Below are 23491 nucleotides of genomic sequence, written 5' to 3' on the forward strand. Positions count from 1 at the left end.
CAGCAATTGGTTGCCTCTCGCACGCCCCCAGCTGGGGGCCTGGGAATCAAACTACCAGCCTTTTGACTCCCAGGCTGGTGTTCAGTCCACTGAGTCACACCAGCGAGTCACACCAGCCAGGGCTACATTAGCATACTTGAAGAAAACATTTCTCTGTCCTTTAGAATTACCATAGGTTTCCAATGATCTTTCCAGGGGAGTACAAACACCTACAAGACATAAAATAAAAGTCTGTTTGACATAGGTTCCAGTCCAATTTTCTTCTAGTTGGCTTTCTGGGGATCCTGTCTTCCAAGTCTTGAGTAGCATCTTATATCGAGGCTCAAAGGAGTGTTGGGGAGAGAGCTCTAATACAGCTAAGGTCATTAATTACAGCCAAAGTCTGACTTAAATGTTGTGCATGGTTATTTACCTTCACTTCTTGATCTACATATGTATCTACCATCCCAATCATAGCCTGAAATGGTCACCTGTATACAATTTCATAAGGACTCAATTGAATCCCATTACGAGGAACTATCCTTATCCTGATCAGGGCAATAGGTAAAACTTGATCCCAATAGAGACTGAGTTTCTTGACCTAGTTAGGCTACCTTTTTCTTCAAGGTGTGATTCACCTTCTCTTCATTCCCAGAAGCCTGAGATCTGAGTCGCCACTTGATTCCTAAAAATTTACCAATCTTCCGTGTAATTTTTAAAACAAAAGCATGTCCATTATTGCTCTGGATGCTTCTGGGTAGGCCAAAATGAGGAATAATTTTCTTCAGAAGGGCTTTCATTACATCTAAGGATTTCTCAGTTCTAGTAGGCCAGGCCTCTACCCATCCTGAAAAAGTATCAGTGGAAACTAACAAATATTTCCATCCTTGGACCCTTGGTGTCTGGGTAGTCTATTTGCCAGTTCTCAAACAGGCACTGTCCTTCGTATTGTTTTCCTTATTTTTTCTGATGGAGGTCTGTCTTAGGATTGTTCTTCTGGCACACATGGCTTTAGAAATTCCAGGACCTGTGAGCCATGGTTTAATATAAGTGGTTCAAAATCCCAGCTCTTAGCTTTCTCCAAGTCTGCAGTCGAATACTCAGGGTTGAATTGTGACAAGTCTAGAACAGGTACCAAAGGCATTATAAATGTTGCTTTAGTAGCCTCTTTCGCTGCTCAATCAGCCAGATTGCTTTCTCTAGCCACTTCAGTGTCCTCCTTCTGATGCTGGACACAATGCATAACTGCCACCTGTAAAGCTACCTGAACAGCTTCTAATAATTTTTAAAATTGTGCTACATGCTTAATTTCCTTTTTATTGGAGGTTAATAATCCTCTTTCCTTCCAGAGCAAACCATGTGCATGCAAAATGAGGAAAGCGTATCTTGAGTTGGTATACACATTCACTCTTTTTGTGTGACAATTCCAATGTGTTTGTCAATGCAGTCAGTTCAGCTTTTCGAACAGAGGTTCCTGGTCATAAAGCCTTGGTCTCTACTCTGTCTTCGAGAGTTGCAGTTGCATATCCAACCTGTTTCCTTTGTCCATGTAATTGCTTCCATCTGCATATAGAGTACAGTCTGCCACTTCTGGAGAATGATCCAGTAAATCAATTCTGCTAGAATAAGCTTCATCAATTACTGTATTTCACTACAGTCATGCATTAGCATGGCCGAGTCAGGCTGTGGGAGAAGGGAGACAAGATTTAACTTATGGTTTTAAATTGCTCAGTACTTGCCCATTCTTCCAGCAGTGAGCCACAAATTTCCTTTTCACTCTTGCAGGCTCAACACTCGGTAGGGTGTGTAAATGGTGATGGGCTGTCCCAAAGAAAACTTTTTCAGCTTCCTATAAAAGCTTGCAGGTGGCTGCCACAGCTCTCAAGCAGGCTGGCTGCACCTGGACAGTGTGATCTAGTTTTTTTGACAAGCCTAGTAAGACTCCTTCTTCCAGGTTCCAAGAGGAACCCAAGAAACAGTACAGCTTTTTGGCAAATCTGGGCCTTCTATGCTGATACTTTATAGCTACAAGATGCCAGATGGTTCAAGGTAGCTATAGTATTAGTTAAATGATGCATCTACATATTGTAATGGAGTTCCTCCTTCTATTTTTAGATCATTTTTTATGTCCTGGCTCAGGGTCTCCCCCCAAATCATGGGGGAGTTCTTGAACCTTTGTGGTAAGACTGTCCAGCAGTACTGAGTCTTGACCTGATTCCTGTTCCTGCCATTCAAAAGAAACAATGGTTGAGAGTCTTGGCCAACTGGAATGCAAAAGGAAACATCTTTTAAGTCCAATACTGGATACCAGAGGCTGTCCCCAGGTATACTGTTCTGTACAATGTCATTTATGACCCGTAAATCTTGTACAGGGAGCGGCAGGGCTGAATGAGTCCATATTCCTGGAACTTCTGAACTATTGGGCATATTTCTTCTAGGGTCTCCTTTTGCAAGGGATACTGCCTCTTATTGGAGTCCCTGCCCCCGGTTTGAGGTCAACTTGCTTAGCCTTCTCTGGCCTTCCAGCAGCCCACACAATGGGGTTTACCTGATTCTCAATTTCCTCTGGTCAGGGTTGCTTTCCTCCTTCCCACAATTTCATTAAGAAACTGCTGGGCATGCTCTTGAGGGACCTGTAGATGGAGCTGTTGTTCTTCTGGATAGAAAGTGATTTGAACAAGGAGTTTTGCCCACAGATCCCTTCTCAGAAGGGAAAAAACTCCTATCTCCCATAGCACATTCCAATGGCTTCAAGAAAAAATGGCTTTTAGGGCTTCCAGAAATTCCAGTTACAGTTCAGCTAGAGGTCTATTGACCACAGAATATGTCGCTCTAGTATCAATCAAAAGGTCTACAATTTGTCCCCACACCGATATTTTTACCTGAGTTCTCAGATTGTGACCTCCTTTTCCCTCTCTTGGGGCACTCATTTTTCCCTTGCAAAATGATTACCCTGCCCCAGAAGGGGCTTATCCCCCACCAAATTTGGTTCCCTGACTGGCTTGGGATGGAGAGACCAGTTCAGGCTCACCTCCTTCGGCTCCCTCAGCTGAGAAAGGAGGAGCATCCCCCAGGGCTGGAGGGGCTGTGGGAGCCCAGACCATGCTCGCAGCAGCCATCCTGATCTTCCTGGTCCCTCTATTCTGAGCTTCTGCTATCTGCCACAAGACAGGTGGATTCTTTATTCCCCCTTTGGACCATTTTTTCCCATTTCCCTGGTCTTTGACAAAACAACCCAAATTACAGTATAGTAAAGCAGTTTAAAGACCTATTTAGTGGTCAGCATTCTCCTGTGTTCAGATTATACACAAGGCAAGCAGTATTTAAAAAAATAAAATCATTTTCTTAGGTTCATAAGCATAGGTTGACCAATCAATCAGAATTTTCCCCAAAGGCTGTTTCCTGGAATGGAGTTTCCCCACTTTGCCATTCTACCAGACAGAGCTCTGTAATATCACACAAATCAGAAGGCACCTTAATTAAACCAGAAAACACCTTTTTACCAGACAGAGCTCTGTAATAGACCAGACAGATTCTGTAAACCAGAAGGTGCCTTAATTAACCTGGGACTACAACCCTGAACCAGAAAGCACAGTGACTCAATCGAAAGTGAAGGCGACATGGGGTGCTGAGAATTGGAGGAGAGTCCCCAAGTGAAATCACTTGGCAGCTGCTATAGAGTCTCCAAATCTGCACCATGGGGCCCCCCAGTCCAGGCAGCCAACAGGGTTCCCTGCCAAATACCCAGACTTACCAGAGAGTCCTGAAGTCTGTCCCACCAGAGTCACCAGAAGACTCACTAATATATTTTGTATCCCCATTTTATGGATAGGGAAATTGAGGCCCAAAGAGAAACAGGTGTCCCATATGAAAGGTTTTGAATGACACGTGCAGCCCCTTTGAGCTCTGTGCAGAATGAGTGGGCCTGTTTAACAACCATCAACACACCAGTGGCCCTGATATAAGACTTGCCCCCAGCCAAAGGATGTGCTCTCTTGAATAGTTAGAAGTAAATCTTTTTTTTTTTTTTTAACGGTGAAGTCACATATATTTCTTTTTTTCTTTTTTTAATTTTGGTTTTTCAATTACAGTTGTCCCCTTTTCCCCTAATTTCTCTCCCCCACCCAACCCACCCCCTCTCCCGCAATCATATCCCTCCCCGTTGTCCATGTCCATGACTCTTTTATACAGGCTCTTTAATTAAACCCTTCCCTTACTTATCCCCCTTCTCTCCCTCTCCCCTCCCCCCTATTGACTGCTATTCTGCTCTTTGTTCTATTTAGTTCCTTTGTTTGTGTTGTTCTTTAGTTTCTAGAAGTAAATCTTTTCGTAACAGTTTCCAGAGCCTGAAAACCTTGAAGGTCATCACAATGGATCTTTAATGTTTTTAGTTACTGCCATGTAAAAATTGGGAGATTTAACATGCAAACTGGATTTCCATGTTTTCTTGAAAAAGTGAATGAGCTATCCACACTGGACCCACCCACATTCCTGCTAGTCAGCAATCAGGGGGAGCTGAGTTCAGTCTTTTTCCTTTACACAAGATACTCTATCCCAGTTGGACTCAATCCCCACCACTCCCTATTGTTCTCCAAAATACTGTAGAATGTTGTTTGCTCCCAGGTTGTTTTCCTTAAAGCTGGCATTTTTTCTCTGTGTTCTTTTCAGAGGTGGGAAAACAGGCCTTTATTTCCTCTCCCTGGCCTTTTGGCAGTTGGGTTTGCTGCCCTGAGTGAACCAACAACAGTCCTATTCCCTGTGTGGTAACAGACAGTCAGTATCCAGGGCTAAGGCAGCACATCAAACCCTACTGCAAGGATGAGAGGTCATCAAAGGTCTCACTGGAGAGGGAACCTTTAAGCTCAGACTCAAGAAGAAAAAGGATGGAGTTGGGCATTCCAGGTAGAAGGCACTGCCAATACCAAGGCACAGGGTAAATGGGAGCAAAACTTTGTGGAAACTGCAGGCTAGACAGAGGAGTGGTTAAGGTGTGGAGAAGGAATGAGAGCTGAGGTTGAAAGGTCAATTGGAGGTTAAATCATACAGAGCTTAGAATTCTGTGTTGGAAAATTGAATCCTTGTCCTCTCAGGAAAGGGAACGAACTATGGTGGTATTTGGAATCATGGAATGTTAGCTCTCCAGTTCATTTCTTTCATCTGTATTAGAATCACAGAATATTAGAGATGGAAGGAGAGATCTTAGGGATCTATTAGAATTGTGGAATGTTAGAATGGGAGGGGCCTTAGAGATTAAATCCAAAAATTGGATTCAGTTATTCTAAACTCTTCATGGGTCAGTAAGCCCCCAGAATCTGAAAAAGTACTTCTCCCTAGAAGAGTGATCTACTTAAGTACTTTTGCATACCGTTTCAGGTAATTTCCAGGTCTCCTTGAACCCACCCAGAGTGTGACTAATATTTCATTGTATATAACACCATATTTTGTTTATCCATTCATTTATTGATGGGCATTTGGGCTGTTTCCTCCTTTTAGTTGTCAAGAATAATGCTGCTATGAACATTGGTGTACAGATTTCTCTCAAGTCCCTACAGTCAGTTTTTTTTTATGTATACCCAGAAGTGGAATTGCTGGGCCATATCCTAATTTTATATTTACTTTTTTGAGGAACTACATACTGTTTTCCATAGCAGCTCCACCATTTTACAGTCCCATCAGCAATGGACAAGGCTTCCAATTTCTCCACTTCCTCTCCAACGCTTGTTCTTTTGTATTTTTTAAAATGTGAGATATTTAATAGAAAATTTTAAGATGTTAACAGTGGACAAGAAATTTAGATTTTCAACAGATTTGGTAATCCTGTCTTTTTATTTACACACACCAGACATTATGTACATCATTCCAGGGGGCCAGTTGTGCTCATGGTGAAGAGGAAGAGGGTTCAGCTAAGGAGGTTGTTTAGATAAAAAGCCTCCAGGATATTCCATTTTCTGCATTTTTAAATTTAATACAAAGTCTAAGAAGCTTGCTCTGGTCTCTCTTGTGACTTCACTAACTTCTTATTAGTAACCTATTTTATCAAATATATTTGATCTTGGAGTGAAGATCTATTTTTCTGATGTTTTGATTAACCACAGGTAACTAGTCTAAGGTGCTTAATGTAGCTGGATTGTGTTTGTAATTAACTCAGTTATTAGTAATTCTCATTCCTGATAAATCAATGTAAGTTCAGAAGCCTAGCTACTTTGTATCTTTTGCCTTTCTCTCTTTTCACTGATTTCTATTCAGATGCAATTCTGCTAGTTCCTAGTTAATTTTCAATGAACCTGTTTTTATGTACTGCTCTACCAGTAACTCTACATTCCTTATTGCATTGCACTGATTTTGTTTTATTACTTAAAAATTGATTCATTCATTTCCTGAATAGGTTATATATATGTAAAATTGAAGAGTCATAAAAAGAGTAATTGTTAGACTTTTTCATCCTTTTCTCTCCAGTCTTGATTATTATTGTTAGTTTCCTTATATCTTTAAATAGGCTTACACATCTGTTTCTTCCTTTATCAGGTTTAAAAGGTATCTTAAGATTTATAGTTCTTAAAAGTTCTCATCACGGGAAAAATTTTTTTAACTATGTGAAGTGATGGATATTAACCAAATTTATTATGGCAGTCATTTCACAGTATATATGTATATTGAATCATTATGTTGCATACCTTAAACTAATACAATTATACTGCAATAAAATGAGAAAAAAATATTTACAGCTATAAAAGTCAAAGAAACCCAAGCATGTTACCTCACATCCCTCTATTATTTAGATATTTGTTAGCTGTATTATTTTCTGGTTCCTTTTCTTTAAAAAAAATTATTTATTTTTAGAGAGAGGGGAAAGGAAGGAGAATGAGAGAAAGAGAAACATCAATGTGTGGTTGCCTCTCACACACCCCCAACTGGGGACCAAGCCCACAACCCAGGCATGTGCCCTTTGATTTGTAGGCCGGCACTCAATCCAGTGAGCCACACCAGCCAGGCCTCTGGTTCTTTTTTAATTGTTCATTTTCAACTCCTTCACTTGCTTTTTGCAATCCTATCCTCTATATTCAGCAAGGCTAGCTTCCTTTTTGATGTTTTGGAAATGACCTTCACGTCTGAGATTTGTTTTTTTTTAAACACTTCTTTCCTGAGCTCTGCCAATGCCATTTCCTCCAGTTGTCTCCTCATCTCTTCTTTGAACTATGGCATCTTTGCTTTGATGTCTTGTTTTAAAATTCATTCAGCCCTTTGTTGTTTGTAATTATCATCTGTTTCATGTTAATTTTTTTTCTGGTGAGTGCGTCTCATCCGCCATTTGTTTTTCTTGTTCCCTGCCTCTCCCACTTTCTGGAGTAATATATTTATATAGATCTGGTGCTATTTATTTTTTCCTATAACTCCCCTTTAAATGAAGAGAGCCCTTCCCCAATTAAAGATAAGCAAGTTAAATTTTAATAATATTTTAATCAAAACATCATGCAGGTCAATAAAGCAGCCTCAAGGTCAGTTTGGCCAATGGGTGGCTAGTTTATGCCCTCTGCCAGCCCAGTCTCACTTCCGGCCACGCCTCCTGGGCATCTCACATTCCAGCCACATCTCATGCTCCCTGAACAGCCCTGCCCTTTCTTCATATATGTTTATAATTTTATTATAGTGAGACCTTGTCTTATGGCTGCAGTTACATTTTTCTTCCCCATCATATTGTGAACTCTTAATGAACAGAAACTGTGTCTTATTCACCTTTCCCTCCTTTATATGGATTTGGAGCTCTATGAATGTCTGTTACATAACTTTTATAATTAGCAAAGCAATAATGATCTTATCTTAAAAGGAAATTATTTGTGGAATTAACACAATCCCATTTTATAGGGAGGAAAATGAGGCCCCACATGGTTAAGTGATTTACCCAAGATCACATAGGAACAGGACCAGCACTCTTTCTGACATTCTACTCTGTAACCGTTCAGTTATAAGATTATGAACTGTGACACAAATGGCACTTCCTTAATTTTTAGAACTGACTATAACGTCTGATTGAGTTCCCAGCCTGTCTGTTAGCAGAAAACTCAATAACTTACTTATGCATTCATTGTTTGATTCTTGTATGTTCCTTGACAGGGAATCAAACCTGCAACCTTGGCATATTAGGACAATGACCTAACCAACTGAATTATGAGGACAGAGCCAGACAACTTAATTACAGATGTCTTTAGGTAAATAGACATCCAATCCAGTAATTTTGAGGGAATGTTATTTCAGGTTTATTGACTCATTTTAGGTCAGTTCAGAGCTCTCTAAACTTCCTGCCTCTTCTTCTCAAATACTGTTCCAATTCCTGTGGAAATCGTACAACCACAGCTGGCAGTAGGTGAAGCTGAAAGTGTCTACTTTTGGAGTCTTATCATGTCCTTGGGCTTACTTATTGGCATCCTCTGATGCCCCTCATTAGTCTGTCCTCTCCATGTCACTTGGATCCTCAGGTAACTCAGAAAACTGATAGGACCATCCCCCTGTCTATAGTCACCTCTCACCATTTCTCTTGCTTTCCCTTTGCCCAGTAGTTTCTCTCGGAAGCCCCCTAAACTTTTATAGGGGATCTTCTTATATTTTCTTTAAGACCAGATCTGTGGTAGGGAAGGCAAAAACTCCGTATTGCACTCTCTCTCTCTTTTGTAAAAAATATATTTTATTGATTATGCTATTACAGTTGTCCCAAATTTTCCCCCTTTGCTCTCCTCCACCCAATACTCCCTATTCCCTTTGGAAATCACACCCCCCTCTCGCCCCTGAGTTCATGTCCATGGGTCATGCATGTAAGTTCTCTGGCTACTTCATTTCCTATACTGTTTTTAAGATCCCCCTGCCTCTTCTATACCTACCAACTTGTGCTTCTTAATCTCTGCACCTTTCTCCCCATTTTTCCCCTTCCCCCTCCCAACTGGTAACTATCCAAATAAGCTCCATATTGATGATTCTGTTCTGGCTCTGCTTGTTTGCTTAGTTTGTTTTTTAGATTCAATTATTGACAGTTGTGAATTTATTGCCATTTTAATGTTCATAATTTTGATCTTCCTTATCTTAAATAAGTCCCTTTAACATTTCATATAATAAGATCTTGGTGATAATGAACTCCTTTAGCTTTACCTTGCCTGGGAAGCACTTTATCTGTCCTTCCATTCTAATGATAGCTTTGCTGGATAGAGTAATCTGGGTTGTAGGTCCTTGCTTTTTATCAGTTTGAATACTTCTTGCCAGTCCCTTTTGCCTGCAAAGTTTCTTTTGAAAATTCAGCTGACAGTCTTATGGGAACTCCTTTGTAGGTAATTGTCTGCTTTTCTCTTGCTGTTTTTAAGATTCTCTCTTTATCTTTAATATTTAACATTTTAATTATGATGTGTCTTGTTGTGGTCCTCTTTGCATCCATTTTATTTGGGATTCTCTGTGCTTCCTGGATTTGTATGTCTCTTTCACCAAATTAGGGAAGTTTGTTTTTCAAATACCTCTTCAATTTCTTGCTCTTCCTCTTCTCCTTCTGGCACCCCTGATTCAAATATTGGTATGTTTGACATTGTCCCAGAAGTTCCTTACCCTATTTTCATTTTTTTGGATTCTTTTTTCTTCTTGTTGTTCTGATTGAATTTTTTTCCTTGTGTTCCAAATCATTGATTTGATTCTTAGCTTCATCCACTCTACTGTTGGTTCCCTGTAACTTTTCTTTATTTCACTTAGTACTTTTCTTTCTCCCTGGGTATTTTTTGTGCTGTTGAAGTACCCAACGAGTTCTCTGAGCATCCTAATGCAGTGTTTTGAACTCTGCATCTGATAGATTGTTTATCTCCATTTTCTTTAGTTCTTTTTCTGGAGTTTTGTTCTGTTCTTTCATTTGGGCCATATTTCTTTGTCTCCTGATTTTGGCAGCCTCCCTATGTTTGTGTCTGTGTATTAGGTAGAGCTGCTTTGACTCCCTGTCTTCATAGCACAGCCTAATGTAGAAAAGTGTACCTATAATTTTGATGGGGCAGAGCCTTAGGTAATCACCAGGGTGGTGAATTAGGTTGATGGAGTCTTAGATGTGGTGCAGCCACTCTGTGGGCTCTTTGTGGGGGAGGGCTCAGAAAAGGACCTTTGGAGTTTTGCCTGGTAGGAAGCTGTCCACTGTGACTCACCCTGATGCCAGACACTTCAGTTTCTCCCTGTATGCCACTGGTGCCCTACATGCTGCTGCCCAAGTGCTGGAGACGAGAGAGGGTGAGTCTGAGTAAGTCCTAAGTCCATTGTGGGCCCTTTAAGAGGAGACACCTGAGACTTCTAGCCAAGAAGGAGGCGTAGACAGACACACTGTATCTCCCTCCACAACTAAGAAGGAATACAACTACCTTAAAACTAGAAACAACCAGAAGTTCCAGAAAATAAAACTGCATGGAAGTACAACAAACAAAGATATAAAGAAGAAATACTCATCCAGACGGGTAGGAGGGGCGGAACCGTTGCAGAGAGGACACGGTGTGGTGGTGGCAGCAGCCACAGCAGCGGCAGGTTGGTGAAAAGCACAGTTACACATTTTAAAAAGTCAGGACGGACACCTGGGGAGCATTCCCAGCTCTGAACCAGAACACACAGCTCATGGTCCCAGCGCCAGGGAAAATCAAGCCTCATTGCTTCTGACTGTGCAAACTAGTGGGGGTTGGGGTGGAGGCTGAAACTGCTGGTCTCTCAGCAGAGTCCACTTGTTTAAAGGGCCCCCATGGTCCTAGAAAGTCCGCAGAACCATCCACTCTGGGAATGACAGCCAGGGCAACAGCTAGTGAGGTGCCAGTCCCATACAGAAGTGGGAGAAGTACCTGGAAAAGGTGTGAGTGTTGGGCAAGTGGCATTGTTTCCTCTCAGATCCCCCCCGCCCACATACAGCACCACAACGTGGTGAAACAAGTTGCCCTGTACTGATGAATCCCTAAGGCTCCGCCCCTTACAACATAACAGGAGAGGCAGCTCTACCTAAGACACAGAGGCAAACAAACACAGGAGCCTGTCAAGATGAGGAGAAAGAGAAGTATGACCCAAAAGAGGGAACAGATCAAGTTCCAGTGGGAGAACTAAGAGATGAGGAGATGGCCAACCTAACAGACACAGAATTCCAAACACTGGTGATAAAGATACTCACAGGCTTGACAGATATGCTTGAGTACAGCAAATGCATAAGAGAATAAGTGAAGGCTGTGCTAAGTGAAATGAAGGAAAATCTACACAAAACCAATGGTGAAGGGAAGGAAACCGGGGTTCAAATCAATGATTTGGAACATAAGGAAGAAAAAAAACAGTCAACCTGTACAGAATGAGGAAACAAGAATTGAAAAAAATGAGAGGCTTGGAAACCTCTGGGACAACTTTAAACGTGCCAACATCCAAATCATAGGGGTGCCAGAAGGAGAAGAGGAACAGCAAGAAATTGAAAACTTATGTGAAAAAATAATGCAGAAAAACTTCCCAAATTTGGCAAAAGAATAGACATACAAGTCCAGGAAGCACAGAGAGTCCCAAACAAGCTATACCCAAAGAGGACCACACCAAGACTCATCCTAATTAAAATGCCAAAGGTGAAAGATAAAGAGAGAATCTTAAAAACAGCAAGAGAAAAGCAGAGAGTTACCTACAAAGGGGTGCCTATAAGATTATCAGATTTCTCAAACGGAACTTTGTAGGCAAGAAGGGACTGGCAAGAAGTATTCAATGTGATGAAAAGCAAGGACCTACAACCAACATTACTCCTTCCAGCAAAGCTCTCATTAGAATGGAAGGGCAGATAAAGTGCTTCCCAGACAAGGCAAAGCTTAAAGAACTCATCATCACCAAGCCATTATTATATGAAATGTTAAAGGGACTTGACCCGTCCCGCAGGTCGAGCAACGAGGACCCTAGAGGGGGAGTGAGGATGAAGAAGGGGCAAGAGACACAAAGAGAGGAGACAAGACAGTGCTCTGATCAAGTCTCATTTATTCTTAGTCAAAACAGCATTCTTATAGCTCAGGAGAAGAGGAATTTTTCATTCGGGGGGAACGCAGCTGCAGCTTGGGCGTTATCTGGTAGATATGAGTTAAACTGCAGGACAGCAATCCCAGGAACAGAAAGAGGGACGTTGCCCTAGTAAGGAGTAAACAACTATTATGGGATGGTGAGGCCATGCCAAGCAGAACTTTAGGATGTCGGTTAGTAAGACTTCAGCTGAGGAACTTTTTAGTTCCCCACAGGGACTTACTTAAGAAAAAGAAGATCAAAACTATAAACACTAAAATGACAACAAACTCACAACTATCAACAACTGAATCTAAAAAATAAAAACAAAATCCTACTAAGCAAACCAGAATAGGACAGAATCATAGGTATGGGGATCATTTGGAGGGTTATCAGATGGGAGGTGGGAGGGGGAGAAATGGAGAAATGGTGCAGGGATCGAGAAGCATAATCGGCTGGTACAAAATAGACGGAGAAGTTAAAAATAATATAGGAAAGGGTGAAGCCAAAGAACTTATATGCATAACCCATGGACATGAATTAAGGGGGGTGGGATTGCTGGAGGGAAGAGGGGTGCTTGGCAGAGGGGAGCAAATGGGAAAAAGAATTGGGACTACTGTAACAACATAATCAATAAAATATACTTAAAAAAAAAAAAAAGACACCTGAGAATTCCATAGTTTCTTCCTCTGCCCCAGCTCCCACTGGCTTTTACAGCCAGAAGTTATGGGGACCTATCCTCCTGGTACTGGAACCCTGGGCTAGGTGGTCTGTTGTCGGGCTGGGCTCCCTCGCTCCTGAGATATTCCTCCCAATTTTTATCCACCACACAGGGGTGTGAAATCATCCATTCAGTGTCTCCACAGCTCCACATCTCTGCCCCTCCTACCTGTCTGAATAAATGTGACTTTAAATTCCCTGGTTGTCAGACTTCCATACAACTTGATTTCTAATGATTCTGGGCAATAGTTACTTTGTAGTTTAGTTGTAATTTTTGCTGTTGTTGTGCAAGTAGGCAAGCCGTGTTTACCTGCCCCCATCTTGACTGGAAATATCGCCCTCTCTCTCTCTTTCTCTCTTAAACTTTCTCTTCCTTTGTCTCTGAGTCGTTTGTATCTTTTCTTCAGGTAAGTCTCTTTTTACCTCTGTAAGTGTTTAGTGTCTCCCACCAGGAATAGTGGCCTATGAATTTAGTAATTCAGAGCCTGGGTCTTTGTTCCCAGCAGTCCAGCTGTTTTCACTGTGTTCAGTGCCCTTTCATTTGACCACCAGTTGGGGGAGAGTTGGCAGATAGGCATAGCTAAATAAGAATCCCAAATCAGGCTATACTTGAAGTTATAGTTTTTCACTGAAGAGTCTTTTTTTTAATCAAAAATTTTTAAATTGATTTTAGAGAGAGTAAAAGAGAGAAAGAAACATTGATTTTGTTGTTCCACCTGTCTGTGCCTTAATCGGTTGCTTCTTGTATGTGCCCTGACTGGGGAGTGAACCCACAGCTTTGGTGTATTGGGGCGATGCTCTAACCAACTGAGCTACCTGGCCAAGGCTCCCTGAGATTCTTATACAAGAGTGAATTGGGATTACCAACTGCCATCTTTAATCTAATAGAAAAAAGTACTTTAGATCCTATATTCTCTACTTTAGAAAGACTGCAGAGTCATTGAGTTCCGGTCACTAAATTCCTTTCAACATTCAGCACCCCATTTGGTTGAGGACTTTAGTTTTCTGAGTGTTCCTGATTTAATGATTTAACAAGATTTACAGGACAGTGACATACAACTACATTTCAGGGTGTCCAAGTTCTAAGCCTCAGAGTGGTCCGCCGGCTGAGATGTTGGATGCCCCAGGCCCCAGCCCAGGAGACTTCTGTGTTGTTTTTTATGGCCCCCTGGCTCTGGCAATCATTTAGCCACTGAGCCTTAGTCTCCTCATGTGTGGTATGGGCGTGAGGTGTCTCATCTTGTGGTAGTTATGAAGATTAAATAAGATAATACCCATGAGTGTTCAGCGCATGTTAGATTCTCAGATTTTAGTTCCTCTCTTCCTTCTAGAATCCCTCACTGTGACATAAGGAGATTCTGAGGATGAGATTCTCTCAGAACAAAGTTTCCAGCAGCTGTTGGTAGGCTATGAGGAGTAGAGAGGAGTGCTTACCTTGCTACTAAGGGAAGCTATTCATTCTAATATAATTGGACTTTTGGGGAAGGACTTGTGGTTCTACCCGTGAAAGGCAAAGGAGCTCATGCCATTTGCCAAATCAGGAACCATGAGGAGATCTGTGATGTCTCATTCCTGGCAGGTCCTGAAGAAGGAACTGGTGAGGAGTGTGAAGGGCCCTGGGAGGGAAGAGCGGAAGATTGAACAGAGAGGTATTTTGAGGAAGGGAGAAGCAGGTGTAGGAGGGGGTCTTGGATTGAATGTGACTACCCTGTGCCTTTTAGAGTGACAGCATGTGCACAAAAGAAAGAGTTCCAGATTAGGCTATAGAAAGAATGAATTCTGAGCCCTGTCCTGTAGCCTGCTACCCCTTGACACTGGGCAAGTCATAGGCTACACTCTGAGCCCCTGAGTCCTGCTCTGTACCTGCTCTTTCTACTGTTACAAGATCAGAGAAAATAAGGCCTAGCAGCAAAGTAATAGGTTAAACTTATGGATTCTGGAGCCAGACTGCCTGGGTTCAATTCTCTATCATCTATTAGTCACATGACTAATATTAGCATTAGGCAAGTTACTTGGTTTACTGTGCCTGTTTTTTCCTCTGCAAAAAATTGTTGAGGGTTAAATGAGTCAATACATATAAAGGGCTTAGAATAGCACCCAACAGTGACAAATTGTTCTCAATAAGTATTAATTTGTAATAATAGAGACTTTCCTTATATTTACGTTAGATATATAATTTTTAAAGAATTTACTACAGTTATAGGAGAAGCTCCTCACCATCCCACTCCCTTTCTCCTCACTGGTAACTACTTTCCTGAAGTTGATGTGTACCCTTCCTATCTATATACTTGACTTTTATCACATGTGTATATAAACATAGCAATAATAAGCACCTGTAAGCCACTATATAGTATAAAGCACATTTTAAAAAATGGTATTTAAAATGGCATCATATTTTACTTTTTTTCCACTCAAAATTATGTATGAGCTTTACCAACATTGAGATACACAGCTAGGGCTATCTACGTTCAATTCTGTGACTATACTGTAAAGTGCTGATGGGTTCCCCAACTGATGGAAACTTCAATTGTTTTCAGCTTTTCACTGTTAATATGAGCCATGGTCATCCTCATGGCTATCTCCTTGTGCACTTGTGTAAGTTTCTCTGAAGTGCTTATAAGATGCACACAGTTCCTTGATTGTAAATGATGCACATCCTCAACTTTTAAAAATATTGCTAAATTGCTGTCCAACATAGTTGTACCCTGTTTTTCATTTCCCCAGTCTGATAAGTGTAACTTATCAGATAAGTGTTACTTTAATTTTTATTTCCATTATTTCGAGTGGTATTCAGAATCTTTTCATTATGTATAGGTGATTTGAGTTTTCCCTTTGAATTACCTGTTTATATCATTTGCTCGTTTTTCTATTGGGTTGTTTGTATTTTTTTGATTTGTATAATTTTTTAAATTAAGATTCTGGATATTAATCTTTTGTAATAGTAATCCCTTATAATTCTGGATAGTAATCCTTTGTCAGAAATATGCATGGCAAGTATATTCTTCCAATCTTCAGCTGGTTTTTACTTTCTTTAAATTATGAAAATTTTCAAACATAAAACTTGAACTATATATAATGATCATCCTTAGAGCTCCCAGTCAACATTTTGTCTTATCAGCTTCATGTTTGTGTGTATGTGCATGCACACATGGGTGTTTGCTGAATCATTTAAAAGTTGCGTACTTGATCACTTCTTGGCCTTATGGCTAAGATCAAGAATAAAAGTTTCGTACTTTATGACATTTACTTAAAAATAAGAACACAATCACAATATCACCACACTACTAAGAAAGTGAAAACTAATTCCCTGTATCATCTAATACCCAGTCATAGTCAATTTCCTTATTTGTTCCTAAAATGTATTTTACAGACTTTTAGGATGAATTAGGATAAAATCAAGGTTCATAGTTTGCATGTTTGTATGTTTCTTGAATCTTAATCTAGAATAACTGCCAAACTGTTCTTCTTTTCCTCATGAAATTAACTTTCTTAAAAAACTGGGTTAGGTGACTTGAGGATTGCTTCACATTATGGATGTCTCTTTAGGGTTGAACTTGCTTCCTTTTCCCTGTATTTACACTTGGAGCTAGAGGGTAATTGCCCTTACTCCCAAATTTATATTTGTGATTTGTTCTCAGTTCCAGTTCCAAATTCCCAGGGAAAATGTCAAAGGGACCATCTTGGGTTAGGTATTACATTAGTTTTCTGTTTCTGCTCTGACATATTACCACAATTTAGTGGCTTAAAACAATGCAAATTTATTAGCTTATGTAGGTCAGAAGTCTAGCATGAGTCCCCCTGGACGAAAATCCATTTGCTTGACTTTTCTGGCTTTTAGAGACCTTCTACATCCCTTGGCTTGTGGCCCCCTTCCTCTGTCTTTAAAGCCAGCAATGTTGCATCTCTTGACCATTCTTCCCTCAGGTCCATCTGATTCCCAAGTTTAGGCTCTCTGCATCACCTCTCACTTCCTGACACTACTCTTCCTCTTTATTTTCTGGACCAAATTGAGGGACTGGACATTTAACTAGAGCTGCACTGGTGAATGTTTTAACAACTGGCCCCTGAGGGGGTGGTGCCCCCTTTTGTAGTAGTTGCCAGTACTTCTGTGCATAAATATTCCCACTGTGGGCAATTTCAAGCTACCAACACGATTTCAACAGTCTTGAAGACTTCCTAAAAATGTAGCCATCGCTCCAGTACACCACCGCATTGAATCCTATTACTTTCACCTTCTCCAGCATTACCCAGCCTGCTGCTGATGGTTGAAAATAGATGGTTTCCAGTGCTTTTGTTTGTTTTGTTTCCACAGGGCCTGCACCAGCTCATCCTGGATATCATCGTGATGATCCGAGTGTGTAAAATGTTCCTCCAAGGCCTTGGGGGCTTCCGGGAGTATCAGATCACTGAGGCTGCTCACAGAAGGCACCCTATCTTTTCCTTCTGGGATGTAAGCAGCTGAGCTCAGCAGGATCAGCAGAGTTTAAGGGGGGGCCTATAAGTAGCACCTCACTTCTCAGTCCCAGTTCTGTATCAAGTGAGAGAGAAGACGAAGGGAAAATCACTTCTCAGTCCCAGTTCTGTATCAAGTGAGAGAGAAGACGAAGGGTAAAGCAGAAAGAAGACCCCAACTGTAACTTTCACTAATGATGAGATTTATATTGGAGATGACTTGGATCGTCAAGTGAGAGGGTTACCTAATACCAAACCCCAGAATTAGACAGCCTTGCACACCCAGTCACAGGCAGTGCTGGACCGTGGCGGACCTCCACTACCACAGCAGGGCCTCCTGCCTTAAGCTCCCAGTAGAGAGGGGCAGAGCAGAATGTGGGAAGGAGAAAGGGATGATCATGCCCAGTTACTCCTTCCAAATCTACCAAGAGGTTTGTCACTCCTTAGTGTGGAAGGAGGGGGGCTAGTAATGTTCAACTAGTACCGCTGTCTCCATATGGAAACAAACTTCAGGAGCAGGAAGGAAGCCATCCCCATTCCAACAGTGATCAAAAGAGCCAGGAGAAATCCAGTTGGGGTTTTCTAAATGTCCACCAGCTGTTCATCATCTCTATTTCTTTCCTGTCTTTTTACTTAAACAAGAAGGGAACAGTTGCAGGACCCTGTTCACTCTGGTGACCATGCTTTCTAGATCTTCTAGAATCCCCATTTAAAATATTCTATCCCAGTGGTAGATCATGAGTCCCTTTTTGGTTCAGAAAAGTTAATCACAATTCTGTTCATTTGTTCTAATCCCTCAAAGTTGTCTTCATTACTATCCAAGGTTCCAAAGTTTCCCCTGCCCATTTTCTTTCTTTCTTTTTTTAAAGTATATTTTATTGATTATGTTGTTACAGTAGTCCCAATTTTCCCCCTTTGCTCCCCTCTTCCCAGTATCCCCCTTTCCTCCAGCAATCCCACCCCCCTTAATTCATGTCCATGGGTTGTGCATATAAGTTCTTTGGCTTCACCCTTTCCTATATTATTTTTAACTTCCCTGTCTATTTTGTACCAACTGATTATTCTTCTTAATCCTTGCACCATTTCCCCATTTCTCCCCCTCCCACCTCCCAGCTGATAACCCTCCAAATGATCCCCATACCAATCATTTTGTTCCTGTTCTGGTTTGCTTAGTTTGTTTTTGTTTTTACTTTTTAGATTCACTTGTTGATAGTTGTGAGTTTGTTGTCATTTTAGTGTTCATAGTCTTGATCTTTTTCTTAAGTAAGTCCCTTTAACATTTCATATAATAATGGCTTGGTGATGATGAGTTCTTTAAGCTTTGCCTTGTCTGGGAAGCACTTTATCTGCCCTTCCGTTCTAATGAGAGCTTTGCTGGAAGGAGTAATGTTGGTTGTAGGTCCTTGCTTTTCATCACATTGAATACTTCTTGCCAGTCCCTTCTTGCCTACAAAGTTCCGTTTGAGAAATCTGATAATCTTATAGGCACCCCTTTGTAGGTAACTCTCTGCTTTTCTCTTGCTGTTTTTAAGATTCTCTCTTTATCTTTCACCTTTGGCATTTTAATTAGGATGAGTCTTGGTGTGGTCCTCTTTGGGTATAGCTTGTTTGGGACTCTCTGTGCTTCCTGGACTTGTATGTCTATTCTTTTGCCAAATTTGGGAAGTTTTTCTGCATTATTTTTCAAATAAGCTTTCAATTTCTTGCTCTTCCTCTTCTCCTTATGGCACCCCTGTGAGTCGGATGTTGTCCTGGAGGTTTCCAAGCCTCTCCTCATTTTTTTCAATTCTTGTTTCCCATTCTGTACTGGTTGACTGTTTTTTTCTTTCTTATGTTGCAAACCATTGATTTGAACCCTGGTTTCCTTCCCTTCACCATTGGTTTTGTGTGGATTTTCCTTCATTTCATTTAGCATAGCCTTCTCTTCTTCCCTTATGCATTTGCCATACTTAAGCATATCTGTCAAGCCTGTGAGCATCTTTAGCACCAGTGTTTTGAACTCCATGTCTGTTAGATTGGCTGTCTCCTCATTTGTTAGGTTGGCTATCTTGTCGTTGCTTAGTTCTCCCACTGGAACCGTGATCCATTTCCCGTTTTGGGCCACACTTCTTTGTTTCCTCATCTTGACAGGCTCCTGTGTTTGTTTGCCTCTTTGTCTTAGGTAGAGCTGTCACACCTGTTACATTGTAAGAGGTGGAGCCTTAGATATTTGTCAGTACAGGCAACCTGTTTCAATGCGTTGTGGCGCTGTATGTGGGGAGGGGTCTGAGAGGAAACAATGCCTCTTGCTCAGCACTCATCCCTTTTCTAGGCACTTTTCCAGCTTCCTGTATGGTACTGGTGCCTCTCTAGCTGTTGCCCTGACTATCATTCCCAGAGTGGGTGGGTTTGTGGATATTCTAGGACTGTGGGGGCCCTTTAAACAAGCAGACTCTGCTGAGAGACCAGCAATTTCTTCCTCCACCCCAACCCCTACTGGTTTGCACAGTCAGAAGCAATGAGGCTTTATTTTCCCCAGCTGCTGGAACTGTGAGCTGTGTGGTCTGATCTGGTGCTGGGAGCACTCCCCAGGTGTCCCTCCCTAGATTTTAAAATATGTGATTATACTTTCTGCTGGCCTGCTGCTGCTGCCGCTAATGCAGCCACCACACCGTGTCCTCTCTGCCCCAGCTCTGCCCCTTCTACCTGTTTAGATGAGTATTTCTTCTTTATATCTTTGTTTGTTGTACTTCCATGCAGCTCAATTTTCTTGGACTTCTGGTTGCCTCTAGTTTTAAGGTAGTTATATTCCTTCTTAGTTTGGAGGGAGATGCAGTGTGTCTGTCTGGGCCTCCACCTTGGCCGGAAATCCCCATTTTCTTGTTATGCCAAGAGTGGCTGGATGTAGCCTCTGCCTCCTCCCTGCATGCGGCAGTTCACTGCAAGAATTTTCCCAAGATGGTTTTTGAAGAAAAGTAGCCAAGGAGTGGGTGGGCGCTGGTGGTGATGGGGCAGTGGAAGGTGGTTTCTAAGGGGCCAGCTGGTAATGTAACTGTATGGCTGAGTTTAAGATGTAGCAGGGAGAAGGGGCCTGTGGACAGTTGGAGATGAAAGGCCTGCCCCATCTAAAGACATTTAAGTTCATATATTTTGGAGACACTCTGCTGGCCAAACCAAACCAGTCTGCAGCCAGATTCTGCCTGTAGTTGGGCCATGAGAGGGAAGGGCTGGAGTAGAAGAATTGCAACCTAAGAGACTGAGATTAGCTCTCAGAAAGGACATTCTGACTCAGGGTGTCATGCAGTGGTGAAGTGAAGGGCCCTGGAGACCAGGAGTCTTTGGATACCCGCAGACCTGGGCTGGTGCCTGGGCACTTGGAAGTTGAAGATCAGAGTCAGGTTTGTCATCAGGAGAATATGGAGCTAAACCTAACAACATTACCCAGTCAGGGTGGCCTTGAGAAAGAAGTCTCTCAAGGGCAGTGTATAGGTCATATGGGTGCCGGGCAGAGAGCTGGAGGGCTTGGGCAGAGTGTTGGGCAGGCAGAGCCAGAGATTGGTTTTCAGTGGGGTATGTGAATCCGGATCCTTCTGAATCCCACCTCTTTCCTTCATTGGCCTCCCTGAGAAGCATGATGTGGATACTTAAACTGTAAATGGGGGGGAGAGGACAGGGATCTGAGTGAGTTCTGGGGAAGGACATGAAGAATAGCTACAGAGATGTATGGGGTCCTGGTTTGGTCCAGTATGGTGGTCAGGGCCTTGTTTGTCCTTTTCTTTCACCCCTACCTCCCCCTACATATTTTTCCCACTCTGTCTGCCCCTTTCTCTACTCTCCTCACACCCTCTCTGCATCTGTTAGGAGATAGAACTGGATTAATTTATCCCCAACACCTTTTATACCTCCTCCTCTTGACCATCTTGTATATGAGAACCATTTACTTGCTGTGTAATCCTTCACTCTGTTGAAGACGAAACGGAGAAAGATAAGGAAGATGTGCCATGCCTGGCTCATTCTCGGTACTCAGTAAAGGTTGGCTTCATTTATTCCTTTCTTTTTATCCCTCTTTTCTGTTCTTTTTCCCTCTATACTTACCTATTTATTTGCTTTTTTCCCCTCTCTTCCTTTTCTTTTTCCATACTTCCTCTTTATTCTCCATTTCCTCTCCACACCCCCGTCTTTCTCTTTACAATAATATGTTGTCACTGTTGGGCCCAAGTCTTGTGCTGAGTGGGGGCTTTTGAGTGGAGGTGGACATGAGAAGCCCAGCTGGTAGGTTGCCTATGGCTTCCTGCCTGCTATGGTGGTCCAGGTACACAGAAGGGTTTCAACACAGAGTTCTAGAAGCAGTCTTGTTGATTCTCCTTCCTCTCCCCTCTTCCTCCTTATTTTTATTTTTATTTTTTTTCAGAAAAAGAAGCAAAGCCAAATCACATTTGATACTATGGACTACGTTGCAGAGTCGGTATGCATAGTTTTGACCTTGATGTTAAGAATTTGCTTTCTGCATCATAGCCTGGAAGAAGCATTGGGTTGGGCATCAGGACGCTGGGTTTAGTTCAGGTTCTGCCACCAGCCCAGTGTGTCACCCTGAGCTAGCCATTTAGTTTCCTCATCTATAATACAGGCGATCTCAGTGCTCCCTTCCAGTCCTGGCATTTCAAGACTGTGAGTTCCTCCCACCCCCAACTCTGTTGCTTTATAACTAAGCAGAACCACCAACAGAGAAGAGCTCCTACATTGGGACCCATGGAACAGCAGAGGAAGTGAGAGCCCCAGACAGAGGAGAAATAATCAGGGTGGTGTGAAGAGCACTGGCCTGTGTGAATTCTGGCTCTGCCCCATATTTTCCAAGAGATGCTGGGCACACTTGTCTCCAACCTGGGTGCAGGACTGCCATTCTGATGAGGAAATGCGTTGTGTCTGGGTGAGGCTTTGGACTTTGTGACTTGTTCTCTGAATTTCCAGAAACATGGTTACTTTCCCAGCTGGCTTCTTCCCATCAAATGCTGGATATTAATTAAAATTTAAAATTAAATTTAAATTTTAAAGGTACCTACCTATTTATAGGGAAGATTTGAAGTTCTCACCGGTGAAGACCTGACTTGACCCTGGCCTGGAGTACCATGCTGGTTTTTCTCTCTGGGAGAGGAGGCCAGACAGAGCTGTATAACTGTTACCAAGAGGAACTGCGCCCCTCCTGGGCATGATCTGATTTCTCATGCCTCATTATGTATGAAGCACAATGATGTCATCCAAATTCTGTTTTGTTTTTTTCAACTTCCCAGACTGGCCAGTGTCTGACACTGTACACTGAAGTTTACCCAAGTTTTTCCCTTCACACAGGAGAAACTAGGGGCCTCTCTGAGAACCACAGAACTCTAGAGATGAAGGCAATTCTGTGTGTAACACTAAAGGGAGAGAAGAGGGCACCAAGGAAAATCCATTGTGTAGGCAGGGCCTCTCGCTCTCTGGGACGACTCTGGCTCCAACACCAAGATAAAGAGGAGAGGCCTAATTAAAAAACCTGCCCTTTGGGTGGCTGCTCATGGGTACTGGTTTCCTTTTAGGGTGTTGAAAAGGTTGTAAAATCCATTGTGGTGACTGTTGCACAACTCTGTGAATACACTGAAAGTCATTGAAGTCCACTCTAAATGGTAGTGAATCATATGGCATATGAATTATATCTCTGTCAAGCAGATCCACACACAAGTATTTATACATATATAACCTGCTCCTCAGGACAGCACTTGCATTGTAACCAAAAACTAAACCTCAGTGTGATCCATATTGGGATCCTGTCAACATTAAACTTCTCATAGAGAATCCTTAGAATTAGAGACTTAGACTCTAGACTCATTTATTATAGCACTTGTGAGACACTGAAAACTACAGGCACATTTCAAAAACAGTTTAAAAAAACTGAATGAAAAAAAGCAGGTTGCATAAATGATGTCTACAGCCTGACATTTATATAAATAAAAGCAAAACAATTCTATACATATTCTGTGGGCACATGTTTAAGTATATAATAGTGTATAAAAATGGTAAGCTCTGGTGATGGAGAGCAGATTCATGTTAGAGATGACATGGTACAATGGGTTTTAACCATTTATATTGTTCTGAAGCTTAGTGAATAATATAGTCACGTAGTACTTGTTGTTATTTTCAAAGAGTTTATTTATACGTAAGAAAAAGACAGGAACCTAGTATGTCAGATGTTAATGGCTGGCTCTGGGTGGTGGGGTTAAGGGCAGCCCCTCTTTTTTTCCTTTATCCTTCCTGTATGCTAGAGGACACAGCGAGGGGATAGCTAGCCTGAAGTGAATGAGGGCAAGAGTGCTGAGAAATGGTGTTT

At 41.9% G+C, this 23491-nt stretch overlaps 1 protein-coding gene across 1 annotated transcript in view; it reads left to right on the forward strand.

Moving 5' to 3' along the window:
- Nucleotides 1-14248: 14248 nt before the first annotated feature.
- CNBD2 (cyclic nucleotide binding domain containing 2) overlaps nucleotides 14249-23491 on the forward strand; it is a 47769-nt gene continuing 38526 nt past the window's right edge. The window contains exons 1-3 of the mRNA XM_090286338.1: nucleotides 14249-14299; nucleotides 17015-17152; nucleotides 21545-21598. Of these exons, the coding sequence (XP_090142464.1) occupies nucleotides 14249-14299; nucleotides 17015-17152; nucleotides 21545-21598 (243 nt within the window). The remainder of the gene's footprint in view (nucleotides 14300-17014; nucleotides 17153-21544; nucleotides 21599-23491) is intronic.

Source organism: Furipterus horrens, unplaced genomic scaffold (assembly GCF_987537825.1).
Source record: "Furipterus horrens unplaced genomic scaffold, mFurHor1.1.pri manual_scaffold_8, whole genome shotgun sequence".
Taxonomy (NCBI): domain Eukaryota; kingdom Metazoa; phylum Chordata; class Mammalia; order Chiroptera; family Furipteridae; genus Furipterus; species Furipterus horrens.